We start from the raw sequence: 10,936 nt of genomic DNA on the forward strand, positions 1-10,936 counted from the left end.
CTGTCACGTACTTTCCCACAAAGCTCCAACCCAAGTCTAGTTCAGAAAGAATTCAATTGAAACACTGTCTACAGAATCAGAATCGCTTCTTTAAAAATTAGCAGAACCTAAGATGAGAATGTCATCGGGGTCCTGATCATATTCAACTGTGGGTTGTTTCAAGCAATCAGAGAGAAAAGTGCAACGAGTAGATAGGAAGCACAATCCATGCATTAAGTAAAGTCAGGTTGGTGTTCCAGTGGGTGTGTGGCCACTTTAATCAGAATTCTACTTGTACAGTTGTCACTACCTTTGGTGCCAACCTTCATTTTCCATTCCCACTAGGCTCCTGATCCACTACACACTTCTCCAGTTTGTCAGTTTTTCATGCTTGCCCTTCTATCTACGAACTCTTTCACTTAGCCAATCCCTATAGCTATTCACATGCTGTCAGTGTCTCATGTAACTTTCATTTCTTTGGTTTCTCTTATTGTACCTCCTTATGTCTCCTGCAAATATAACTTCACTTTATTTAACTACTCTTCACCCTGAATTTTTTCCAGGGATATTGCAGTGATTTTTCTCTTCTTCCTGTTATCTGTGTTCTATATCTGCCCTCTTCATTCCAGTACAAAGGAAGGTTAAAGCCCAAGATGTTGACTGTTTGCTCAACAAATGGTGTCTGACCTACTGAGCACTTCAAGTGTGTTCTTTTATCATGTAAAATTTTAAGTATCTGCAGTATGTTGCTTCTTGTAGCATGATCAGATAAGCTTTTTGTGTGATCTCAGAAAGGTGTTGACGCAAAGTGACCTTGTTCTCTGTGAATAATGCAAAAGGATCTTTTAAGTCTGCTTGAACAGGACATACAACACCTCAATGTAATATCTTGTGTAAAAGCCCTTTTGCTTTCCAAACCCACAACATTGCTTGGGTGACTGGCCACATGGATACAAATAATTAGGTCCTGAACTCAAGGCTTTGCAGGTATTGCTATCCTGAGGGATAACGGTATAGAAACAAAGAAGATAGGAACAGGAGGAGGCTATTCCGCCCTTCGAGCCTGCTCCACCATTCTTCATGATCATGGCTGATTGTCCAACTAAACAGCCTAATCCTGCTTTCTCCCCATAACCTTTGACCCCATTCGCCCCGAAGTGCTATATCTAGTCACCTCTTGAATACATTTAATGTTTTGGCATCAACTGCTTCCTGTGGTAATGAATTCCACAGTTTACTGCTCTTTGGGTGAAAAAATGTAAACTCATCTCCATCCTAAATCATCTAATCCGAATTCTCATACTGTGATCCCTGGTTCTGGACACACCCACCATCGGGAACACCCTCCCTGCATCTACCCTGTCCAGTCCTGTTAGAATTTTATAAGTGTCTACGAGGTCCCCCCTCATTCATCTGAGCTCTAGTGAAAACGATCCCAACCTAGTCAATCTCTCCTCATGCATCAGACCCGCCATCTCCAGAATCAGCCTCGTAAACCTTCACTGCACTCCCTCGAGAGCAAGAGCATCTTTCCTCAGAAAAGGAGACCAAAACTGTACACAATATTCCAGGTGTGGCCTCAACAAGGCCCTGTACAACTGCAACAACACATCCCTGTACTCAAAACCTCTCGGGCATCAGCTCTCCATTCCTTTGGTCCCTAGATCTATGTTCCACTGACCAGGGGATGGCTGGTATAATGGCAGCTATCACCAACCCTTGTGAGACACATTTAGCTTGTGGTTCTCTTTATTTTGAACCCAGGGTGTAGTATGTTGGATTTTTGATCCACGGATGCTCCTGCAGTTCTGCCTCTGGTTAAGGAACTACAATGAAACACTCTGTACACGTTTGTATGCCTGGGGTGAAAATTTATTTCTTGACTGTAGTTTAACAGTCATATATAATGTATTGCACCAACTTCAGAATGAGATTCTGTAAAAAGTACAATTCACTTGGTGTAAGAATCCTGAAATATATTTTGTAAAGTTTGTCATCCAATAGAGGCGGTGGAATTTATTGTTCCTGACACGGTCCTGTCAACTTAGTTGGAGAACCACTGGGAGCAGGCATCACTTCTGTTGGGGAGGCCCAAATGATTCAAATGCTCCTCAGGCACTTAACTAGCCAGAGTTGGTCCTTATTTGGGATCTAAGACTTTAGGGGTGTAAAGCCTACCTGAGAGCTGCTGGTCATTCAGAAGATGGGAGCTCTCTCTTACAGGAGCCGTGGCTGTCATCAGTTAGTGCAGGGGCAGGGACCATTCTGGACTGAGGGGGTTTCAGGGAGCGGAATCAAGGAAGAGGAAGCAAGGGCAGGGGGTAATTCTCAGCAGCCAACACCCATTCCTGATGTCAGGTCCTCCAGTCAGGCATTAAGCACGTTTGAGAGCAGGGACCCCCATCCAGAATGCTGGAGGTAAACCCTACATGATGGCCTTCCGGAAACGCAGGAGAACTAGCGAAGGACAAAACCAGTTAAAAAAAAAACAACAGTAATGCTTGGAAATGTATGCACTGTTCATCCTGGAGCTCCAATACGAAGTATACAAAAGGCTGAACTGACAGCGTTATTTGCAAGTATGACCATTTTTTCTGTATGGGGAGCTGTGACACTCACATGCAGTCCTCATGAAATTCTGGTGGGTTTAGGATCGGTACTGGTCAATGTGCCAATTGACATCCCACCAGCATTCATGCAGGTCTCCCTGTTATCTCCTCCAACTTAATCATGGGAAGGTTTCACATGGTATAGCTCTCCCCTGTGATTAAACCTGCCTGGTTGCCATGGGCTGGATTAAAGTCCATCCTCTGTAGCAGCAAATTGAATAGTTTGATCACTGCCAAATCTGGGAGGGACTAGAAAATGTCCCACCTTGAGGATAGTTGTCAGCTTTTTAGTTCCTGTGGGTGCACGCTTAGCCAGGCTACTAACTGTTCCATTGTTTAAGGCCTGACGCCACAGACCTTGTGACTTTGCCACAACTGACAATTGTCTCATCGTATCAGATGAGGAGAACTTTGGAGTGTAAAATTAACGAGCTAACGAAGGTCTATTAAATTAATGCAATGTTGTCCTCTTTTAATTCTCGAATGCAGATATAACCTTGCGGAAATCTTTTGCAACTGATAGTTCAGCACAAGCTTCTTTTGTGATGCTCAGATGTTTTGTTTCAGGTTACAAAACGAATTAAGCAGTGATTGAGGCTGTTTACACACATCCACAACATTCTTTCTGTGCAGAGAATGTTCATGCTGTTACTCCCAGTGACCTATGCTGGCAATGAGCCATCATAAAGATGCCGCAAATCTCCACAGTCCCTCCCAATCTGAGAAAGTTCATAGGGTTGGGAGCAGTCACATTCTCTCACAGCACTTAGGACTTAAATGTTTTTAAAACCATTGCTAGCTTATCGGAAGGGGATAATACTGAAAGATCATTAAACAGTTGGTGCTATTAGGCTAAGTTACAATTCAAAAGTGGAATGATGAAAGAAAGATCTTCGGTTGTATTGCACTTTTTATCACAAAGGGGTTCACAGCCCATTAAGTACTTTGAAAGTGTAATTCCTGCATTAGTGCAGGAAAATGGCAACCAGTTACTTGCAAACAGGAATGAGGTAATGACTCTAAAATTATTTTAGGTGTTGGCTGTGGATTAAATGTTGACCAGGGCATCAGAACAATGCCTTTACTCTTCCTTCAAACAGTAGCATTGGTTTCTGGTAGGTTGGATATCAACAACAGAAGACAAGCAAATAAAGTTTCACCTTAAAATCTCGCTTATCCACAAGTTTCCTCTGCATTCTCTCCCCAGCTTCCAACAGAACTGTGGTTTGTCTTTCTGAGGAGGAGGAGGCACTGACTGGTCCCCGGCCATTTCTTAGGGACAGGGTTTGCTGCAAAACTACCACATGGCCCACCTGGGTCTGCAATCAAGAAAAGGTTTCCGCAAGTCTGATGTACTGTTAATGAATGCAGTAAATTTGAGTGAACAATCCCAGTCTGCAATCATTGTCATGTTTCTTGAAATTCCTTATTCTCAGTAAAGGACCCAATTCTGGGTCCTGATCTTTGACTCAGAAACTAATGTAAGGGGAATTTATAATTTCTTTAAAATGTTTGTACAATCTGTAATTGCTTTTAAGAAGAGCTTGAAAAGCTCTTTGAAGAATTCACATCACTTGTAAAGGGATTGTTTGTAGCTTTTGATGAAAAAGATGACCCAAAGCTTTTCACTTTGCCTCACCAGGACAAACTCAAGAATGGCAAATTTCCAAAGCAGCAATAATTTGTATAGCATGGGAAAAAAACGTGCTGATTGATTGGCAGGTCAACTCTGATTGCTTGAGGGATCACCACAAAGAATGCACCAGGAAATGATATCCCACAGGGCTTTGTTTAGTTCAAAAATTGTGCATTGCTTGGGCATTTTCCTTTTGTCCTGTAGTATAACTTGTTACTCTCTTAAAAATTTTTATATTCTTGCATTTGTCCCGATACACACAAGATAAATGGTTTCAACAGCATGTCTCTTTTTTCAGCAACACCTGATAGCTGCACTACAAAGCAACTAATAATAACTTTTTTGAATAATAAGGAACACCACTCCTTATGACCTGACGATCCTTGACCTGGAAGCAGTACCAGCAGGCACTGAGGTGGCTCAGTGGTTATCACTGCTGCTTCACAGCACCAAGGACCCAGGGTTTGATTCCAGCCTCGGGCGACTGTCTGTGTGGAGTTTTCACATTCTCCCCGTGTATGTGTGGGTTTCCTCTGGGTGCTCTGGTTTCCTCCCACAGTCCAAACATATGCAAGCTAGGAGGATTGGCCATGCTAAATTGCCTGTAGCCTTCAGGGACGTGTAGATTAGGTGGGTTATAGGGGTATGGGCCTGGGTGGGATGTTCCGAGGGTCGGTGTGGACTTGTTGGGCCGAAGGGCTTGTTTCCACACTGTGGGGATTCTATGATTAACATATGAAAGGTGTGTGGCTTGCAAACAGGAGAACGGTTGAGGGAAAAGATGACTCATGTGTAAGCAACTGTGCATGCTAAAATATGCAGAATACTGAAGACAGGGTAAGAACAGAAATTGTGGATAGGACAATTCTATAGTTAGGCATCCATTTTGCCAGAGCCAAGTAGACCAACAAAAGAGGTTTATTAAAGGAGTCTTATAAAAGGTGCCACTGACAATTCTTTGCCATTAGTATAGTCAAGAACCAGTTAAAAATGTTTGCAGGAGTGTGCTGCTTGGATGGTTACTGCCTTTGGACAGAAGGAGTGGAACTTCTATTATAGGTGACACAAGGAGCAAACCCATTGACTGAGAGAAGTAAGGGTTCTTATGCTCCACAGTCCAAGCTGGAAAGACTGAGAGATTGCAAATGGTTTTACATTTGTATGTGGGCCAATACAAATGTTTGTAATTTTCTGAGATTCTTGTATCTGCTTTCCATGTGTAATTTATAGTTTGTATCATTGCAATTTGCCCACTAATGTATGTTTATTTTACATGGAATTAGATCGGCAGTTAGCTAGGGAAGGTTTGGAAGTATTGCTGTAAAATTCCAGCTAATATTCTCTGCTGCGTTATTTGCTTCTTTCAACGGTTTGTATTATCAGTGATCTCAACAAGTATGAGAAAAGATTAATGAGACATGTAGTGAAATTATTCAAAAGTGAGTCAAGAACTGTCTCTGTACCAGGTGGAGATGAAAATGGAAATGGATTGTAAGAAGGAAAGAAATAAAGAAAGAAACAGATTGAAATGAATGATTTCATTTGAAGGGATATCCACACAGAAGAAAATTACTCACACAGAGAATAAAGGTCATCACATGAAGTGAAGGGAGTAATACAACATGGAAATAGAACATGCGGTCCAACCCGTCCATGCCGAGTCCTAAACTGATCTAGTCCTATTTGCCAGACATTAGCCCAAATCCTTCTAAACCCTTCCTAGTCATGTACCCATCCAGATGCCTTTTAAATGTTCCCACCTCCACCACTTTCTCTGGCAGCTCGTTCCATACATGCAACACCCTCTGGATGAAGAAGTTGCCCCTCAGGTCCCTTTCAAGTCTTTCCCCTCTCACCTTAAACCTATGCCCTCTAGTTTTGGACTCCCCTACCCTGGGAAAAAGACCTTGGCTATTCACCCCATCTATACCCCTCATAATTTTATAAACCTCTACAAAGTCGCCCTTCAACCTCCAACGCTCCAGGGAAAATAGCCCCAGTCTATTCAGTCTTTCCCTGTAGCTCAATCTCTGCAATCCCGGCAACATCCTGGTAAATCTTTTCCGAACCCTTTCAACATCTTTCCTATAGCAGGGAGACCAGAATTGAATGCAGTATTCCAAAAGTGGCCTAATCAATGACTTGTACAGCTGCAACATGACCTCCCAACTCCTATACTCAATGCATTGACCAAAGAAGACAAGCATGCCAAACCCCTTCTTCACCACCCTGTCTTCCTGCGACTCCACTTTCAAGGAACTACACACCTTACACCCCTAGGTCTCCTTGTTCAGCATCATTCCCCAGGTTCTGTAAAGGTTTTGACAAGTAATGAAAATCCTTTGAGAAAACTAAGAAACTCTGCCTTGTTTTCCTCAAAGAAAGGCAGACCCTTTCTTACGATGGAGCATGAAGCTAAAAGTATTAACTTGGTAACAAGTAATTCAGCAAAGAACAGAGACATTCATTGTATTACTTGCTTTCTCAGGAAGACATAAAAGTCTCTCCAATTGAAGAAATTACAAATTGAATAAGAACTCAAAAAATAAATAAAGGGAAGAGCATCTGAAGAGAAGGCATTTATTAAAACACTTCAAAACGAATACAGAACAAAGACAGCTAAATTGGTATGCATATCATGGTTACATTACAGCTTCCAGAGTTCTTGTTGACAACCTCCATATTGAATTAGCCCTAGGTGGATACTTCCTGTGATAAGAGCTAAGCAGCATCCATGAACTCACAAATTGTAATTTCTATTAAAATTATAGCAGGGAACTCAGTAGTTGTAAAGGTTCCACCTTGTTAATTCACTACAATAGAAGATAACATTTCTTAATATAAAAGTACAGTTTTTAAAGAAATCTATACAAAAGACTATTGGCAGCACTGAAGATGAAAAGCCTATTGTGTAGTTTAAAAGTTAAACATTATACCAGGGATGAAAGATTAAAATTAGTTATTGAAATAATTTATTATAATCAATTAACCTTGTTATGGTGCTACCATAATACACTCTGTCTCCACGTTTCATAGCTGCTGTGAGACTTAAATACTTTCAAACTCACTCCTTCCTGTTCAAAACTAAGTAATTTTGATTCTCAAATCCTGGAGATTCTGCAAGTTGCAATTTTTATACTATGCCTACCAATGTTACCTTATAAAATTTACAAAAGTCGAAGAAAATGGTACAAAATACATCATTTGTAATACAGTTAGTTATGTCGCACCTTTACCTAATCCTAAAAAGCACTGTAAGGATTTATCGGTGTGAAGTTGATGGCGATTACGTTTGGAGCCAGGGTTTAGCTTTCTTCCTTTTGGACACCATTCCTCTTCTTACCTGTAAAAGTGTCAAGCAATTAAACAGCTTTCCAAAGAAATTCGCAATGCCAATCAAATTCCCAGACAATGAGAAAGATAAAATTCAGCAGTTATACCATATCAGAATGACTGAAGTGTTACAGGGCAGAGGGAGGCCATTCAAGTTCACCATGTCTGCATTGGCTCTCCAGTCAGCATTTTGACTTACTGCTATTCTCTTGCCTTTTCCCTCAACCATGGCACATATTTTTTATTCAAATAATTATCTCATGAATGCCTGAACCATGAACCTGCCTCCATAACACTTCGAGGAAGTGCACTGCAGTCCTGTTTGCAATTCACTTTAAATCTGGTTCTTGATCTTCTTACAAGTAGGAATAGTTTCTTGTTATGTACTCTATCCAGACTTCTCCTGATGTTGAAAACTTCTATCAGATCTCCCTTTAGCCTTCTCCTCTGCAAGTGAGTGTTTCTAAAGTCTCTCTTCCTATCCTGGTAAATGTAGATTATAGAATCCCTGCAGTTTGACAGCAGGCCATTTGGCCCATCAAGTCCACACTGCACCTCTGAAGGACATCCCACCCAGACCCACTCTTATCCTACCCCTGTCACCCTGCATTTCCCATGGTTAATTCACCTAGTGTGTGCATCCTTGGACTGTGGGGGCAAACTGCAGCACCCAGAGGAAACTCAGGGAGGATGTGCATTCTCCACACAAACAATCAGCCGAGGGTGGAATCGAACCCGGGTCCCTGGTGCTGTGAGGCTAACCACTCAGCTGCTGTGCTGCCTGGAATCTTGCTTATGATTTGGGTTATGCTTAATAAGTAAAAGGAGAAATGAAAGTTTCATTTCTAAACCAATAATTTATGTGGCAGCCAAATTAGCGGCAGCTGTCTCTAACTGATTTGAAGGTAGCCTTTTGTAAATGAATGGGCGGGGTGTTAACTGATTTCTGCTGAGACTTGTGCATGCTTCGGGGAAGGAATTCCTTCCTCTGAGCACTGCCAGCTCATCAAACGGCTGGCATTTTCTTGGCCCGCATGGTAGCACCAGGAGTGGTGACATTTGCTGGAATTACAGGCAGTCTCCAGAGGGGATCTTCACAGGATCTGGATGGATGAAGAGGTCAATGGGATCACACCAGGCAGCCCTTAAGAAGCTTCAAGAGGACTGAAGGCTGTGGACAAAGGCAGGAAAGGGGAGTTGAGGATCGTCAGATTAGCCATTATCAGATCTAATTGAATAGCTGGGCAGTCTCGATGGGCTGAATGACCTACTTCTGCTCCTATGTCTTGTGGTCAAAGGCTTGGGAGAGGTGCGGGAGGAAGGGGAAATCTGGGGAGGCTAGACCTTGGGACAGATTCTCTGATGGTCCAGTGGGATCAGTAAAGAAAGACGACTGCCCTTTTCTCCTCAGTAGTAAGAGGAATGAGACTTGAACACCTTAATCTTTGGTTCCAGCAACCCTCGCCACACCTAAAGTTGTAGTGGGGTTGGGGGCACATCAAGAAACACTGGAAATTTTGTCTGTGGCATCAGCCCTAATTTTAAAGCCCTCTGCCCTCTTGCCAAGCTGCCTCCAGTGTATAGTGTAAAGTTCTGCTCATCGTATAAGAATGAAGCAATGGACAGAAATAGGAAAAAAGAGAAAAAAACATGAATAATGGAAGAAAGCAAATAAGACAAAAGAACGTAAAGAGGGAAAACAGTCAGAATGGGAGAAACAGAACTGGGAGGGCACAGAATTCTAGATTTAAAAGTGAAGGAGGGAGAAGAGAAACAGAGTGACAAGCAAATAAAAAAAAAGAGGTCTGAGGGGAGAAAGTGAAGAACAAACATTCTCCTGTGGGCATCACAAGTTATTCACACATTAAGTCAATGAAATAACTGCCCGGGGCTGGGGTCACGTCACCCAGCCACTCTTTATTTACTTGTGCGCAGTACACTGCCTGTGCCCATCCAGCTCGGAGTCAGTCCCCTGAACTGAGGAGATTCTAAATCTCCTGTTTGTATCAGTCAGCCAGGGCTCCCTGAATGGCGCAGGTTAACAACCCCAATCAAGGATCTCATAGTCAATAAGATCCACCTGGTTCAACAAGATCCTTTTTTTTATTTATGCAGGCCTTTGGATTCCTAATAAGTGTATGAGATTGGGGGAAGTACAACTGTAAACATCAGATTTCTGCTGTTGGTTTTGGTCAGTGTTAAAAGGGCAGGTATTTTACTGATTGCCAGTAGAGTCATTTTAAACCTCAGTGGTTATCCTTAGCCTTTTACAAGGTCCTCCAAGGCCAGGTTAGGATCTCATTATCAGGATCATGAACCATGGCAAACAACAGAACCAGCAAAGTTTGGTGGCAATGGCAGAAGGACCAGAACCAAAGGGACAACTGCTGCTTAAAGGCAGAATATCATTTGGTAACAGATTTGTGTTTCCAATGATTACAAATGAGAAAGGCACCAGGAAACCGCTTTATAATTCATCTCCCTACTCATATTGCCGCTGCAGGTGCCACAATCCAGGCACATTAACTCAGTCCATGGTTTGGTGCCAGAGAAACCTGGCTGTGTGTAGTTGTAGAATTGAGTGTGGCATATAACCTAGTGTGGGATATATTCCAGTGTGGCAAAGTTCAAGGAAATGTTAGTGAGCCTCGGAGGTAAGCTCTGGTGTAACTGTGACCTCAACAGTCACGTGATAGGACTCTGGTAGGAGGTTGGAACTTGTACAGCTCAGCACACACTGCTCTGTAGTCTTACCAGATTGCTCATAAACAGTTTCTTATAAAAGTGACCTAGAAGTATGGCCTGAACTGTATGAAGAACAGGAGAACTCATGTTAAAATACAGCAAACTTAAAACATCCTGTTCAGCAACGCCTGCTGGCTGGAGCTAAGTCCCTTTCCAAATGTGGAAACTGGGATTTTCTCCTCTGGTGAAGCCGAAGGTAAACTCAATGCAGCATTACTTCTGTCCAGATCTCAGCAGATGTTCTAGGGTCAGGCTTGTGAAATGTTACATCCCTGGAAATTAGTGCTCATTTCCCGGGTGTTAATCATACCTTTAGCTCGAGGGACTTTCTCTGTGACCTTGATTGTACCTTCCGTCTGAGCCTCTCCAAGGATATTGCTGGCATGACACTGATAGACACCTTCATCTTCCTTCGTCAGTGGATTAATCTGAGTTACAAGGAAGAATTTTGGAAATAAAAAGTTGAGTAATATTTCTCAGTGCAGAAACAAGAATGGAGTTAGACTGTAAAAATGCATGGGCTTTTGCAGAGGAAGGTCAAGCGAATCGATCTGAACACAAACATTGAATCTAAAATAACAAGGTGTAGAGCTGGATGAACACAGCAGGCCAAGCAGCATCAGAGGAGCAGGAA

The 10,936-nt window shown here is 42.4% G+C and overlaps 1 protein-coding gene across 1 annotated transcript in view; it reads right to left on the reverse strand.

The window, feature by feature from the left end:
* Positions 1-6,790: 6,790 nt before the first annotated feature.
* Positions 6,791-10,936, reverse strand: part of LOC109918762 (insulin-like growth factor-binding protein-like 1) — a 53,768-nt gene continuing 49,622 nt past the window's right edge. The window contains exons 4-5 of the mRNA XM_048597007.1: positions 10,613-10,730; positions 6,791-7,567 (exon numbers count right to left, since the gene is read on the reverse strand). Of these exons, the coding sequence (XP_048452964.1) occupies positions 7,530-7,567; positions 10,613-10,730 (156 nt within the window). The 3' untranslated portion in view covers positions 6,791-7,529. The remainder of the gene's footprint in view (positions 7,568-10,612; positions 10,731-10,936) is intronic.

This window comes from Rhincodon typus, chromosome 1 (assembly GCF_021869965.1).
Source record: "Rhincodon typus isolate 14 chromosome 1, sRhiTyp1.1, whole genome shotgun sequence".
Taxonomy (NCBI): Eukaryota; Metazoa; Chordata; class Chondrichthyes; order Orectolobiformes; family Rhincodontidae; genus Rhincodon; species Rhincodon typus.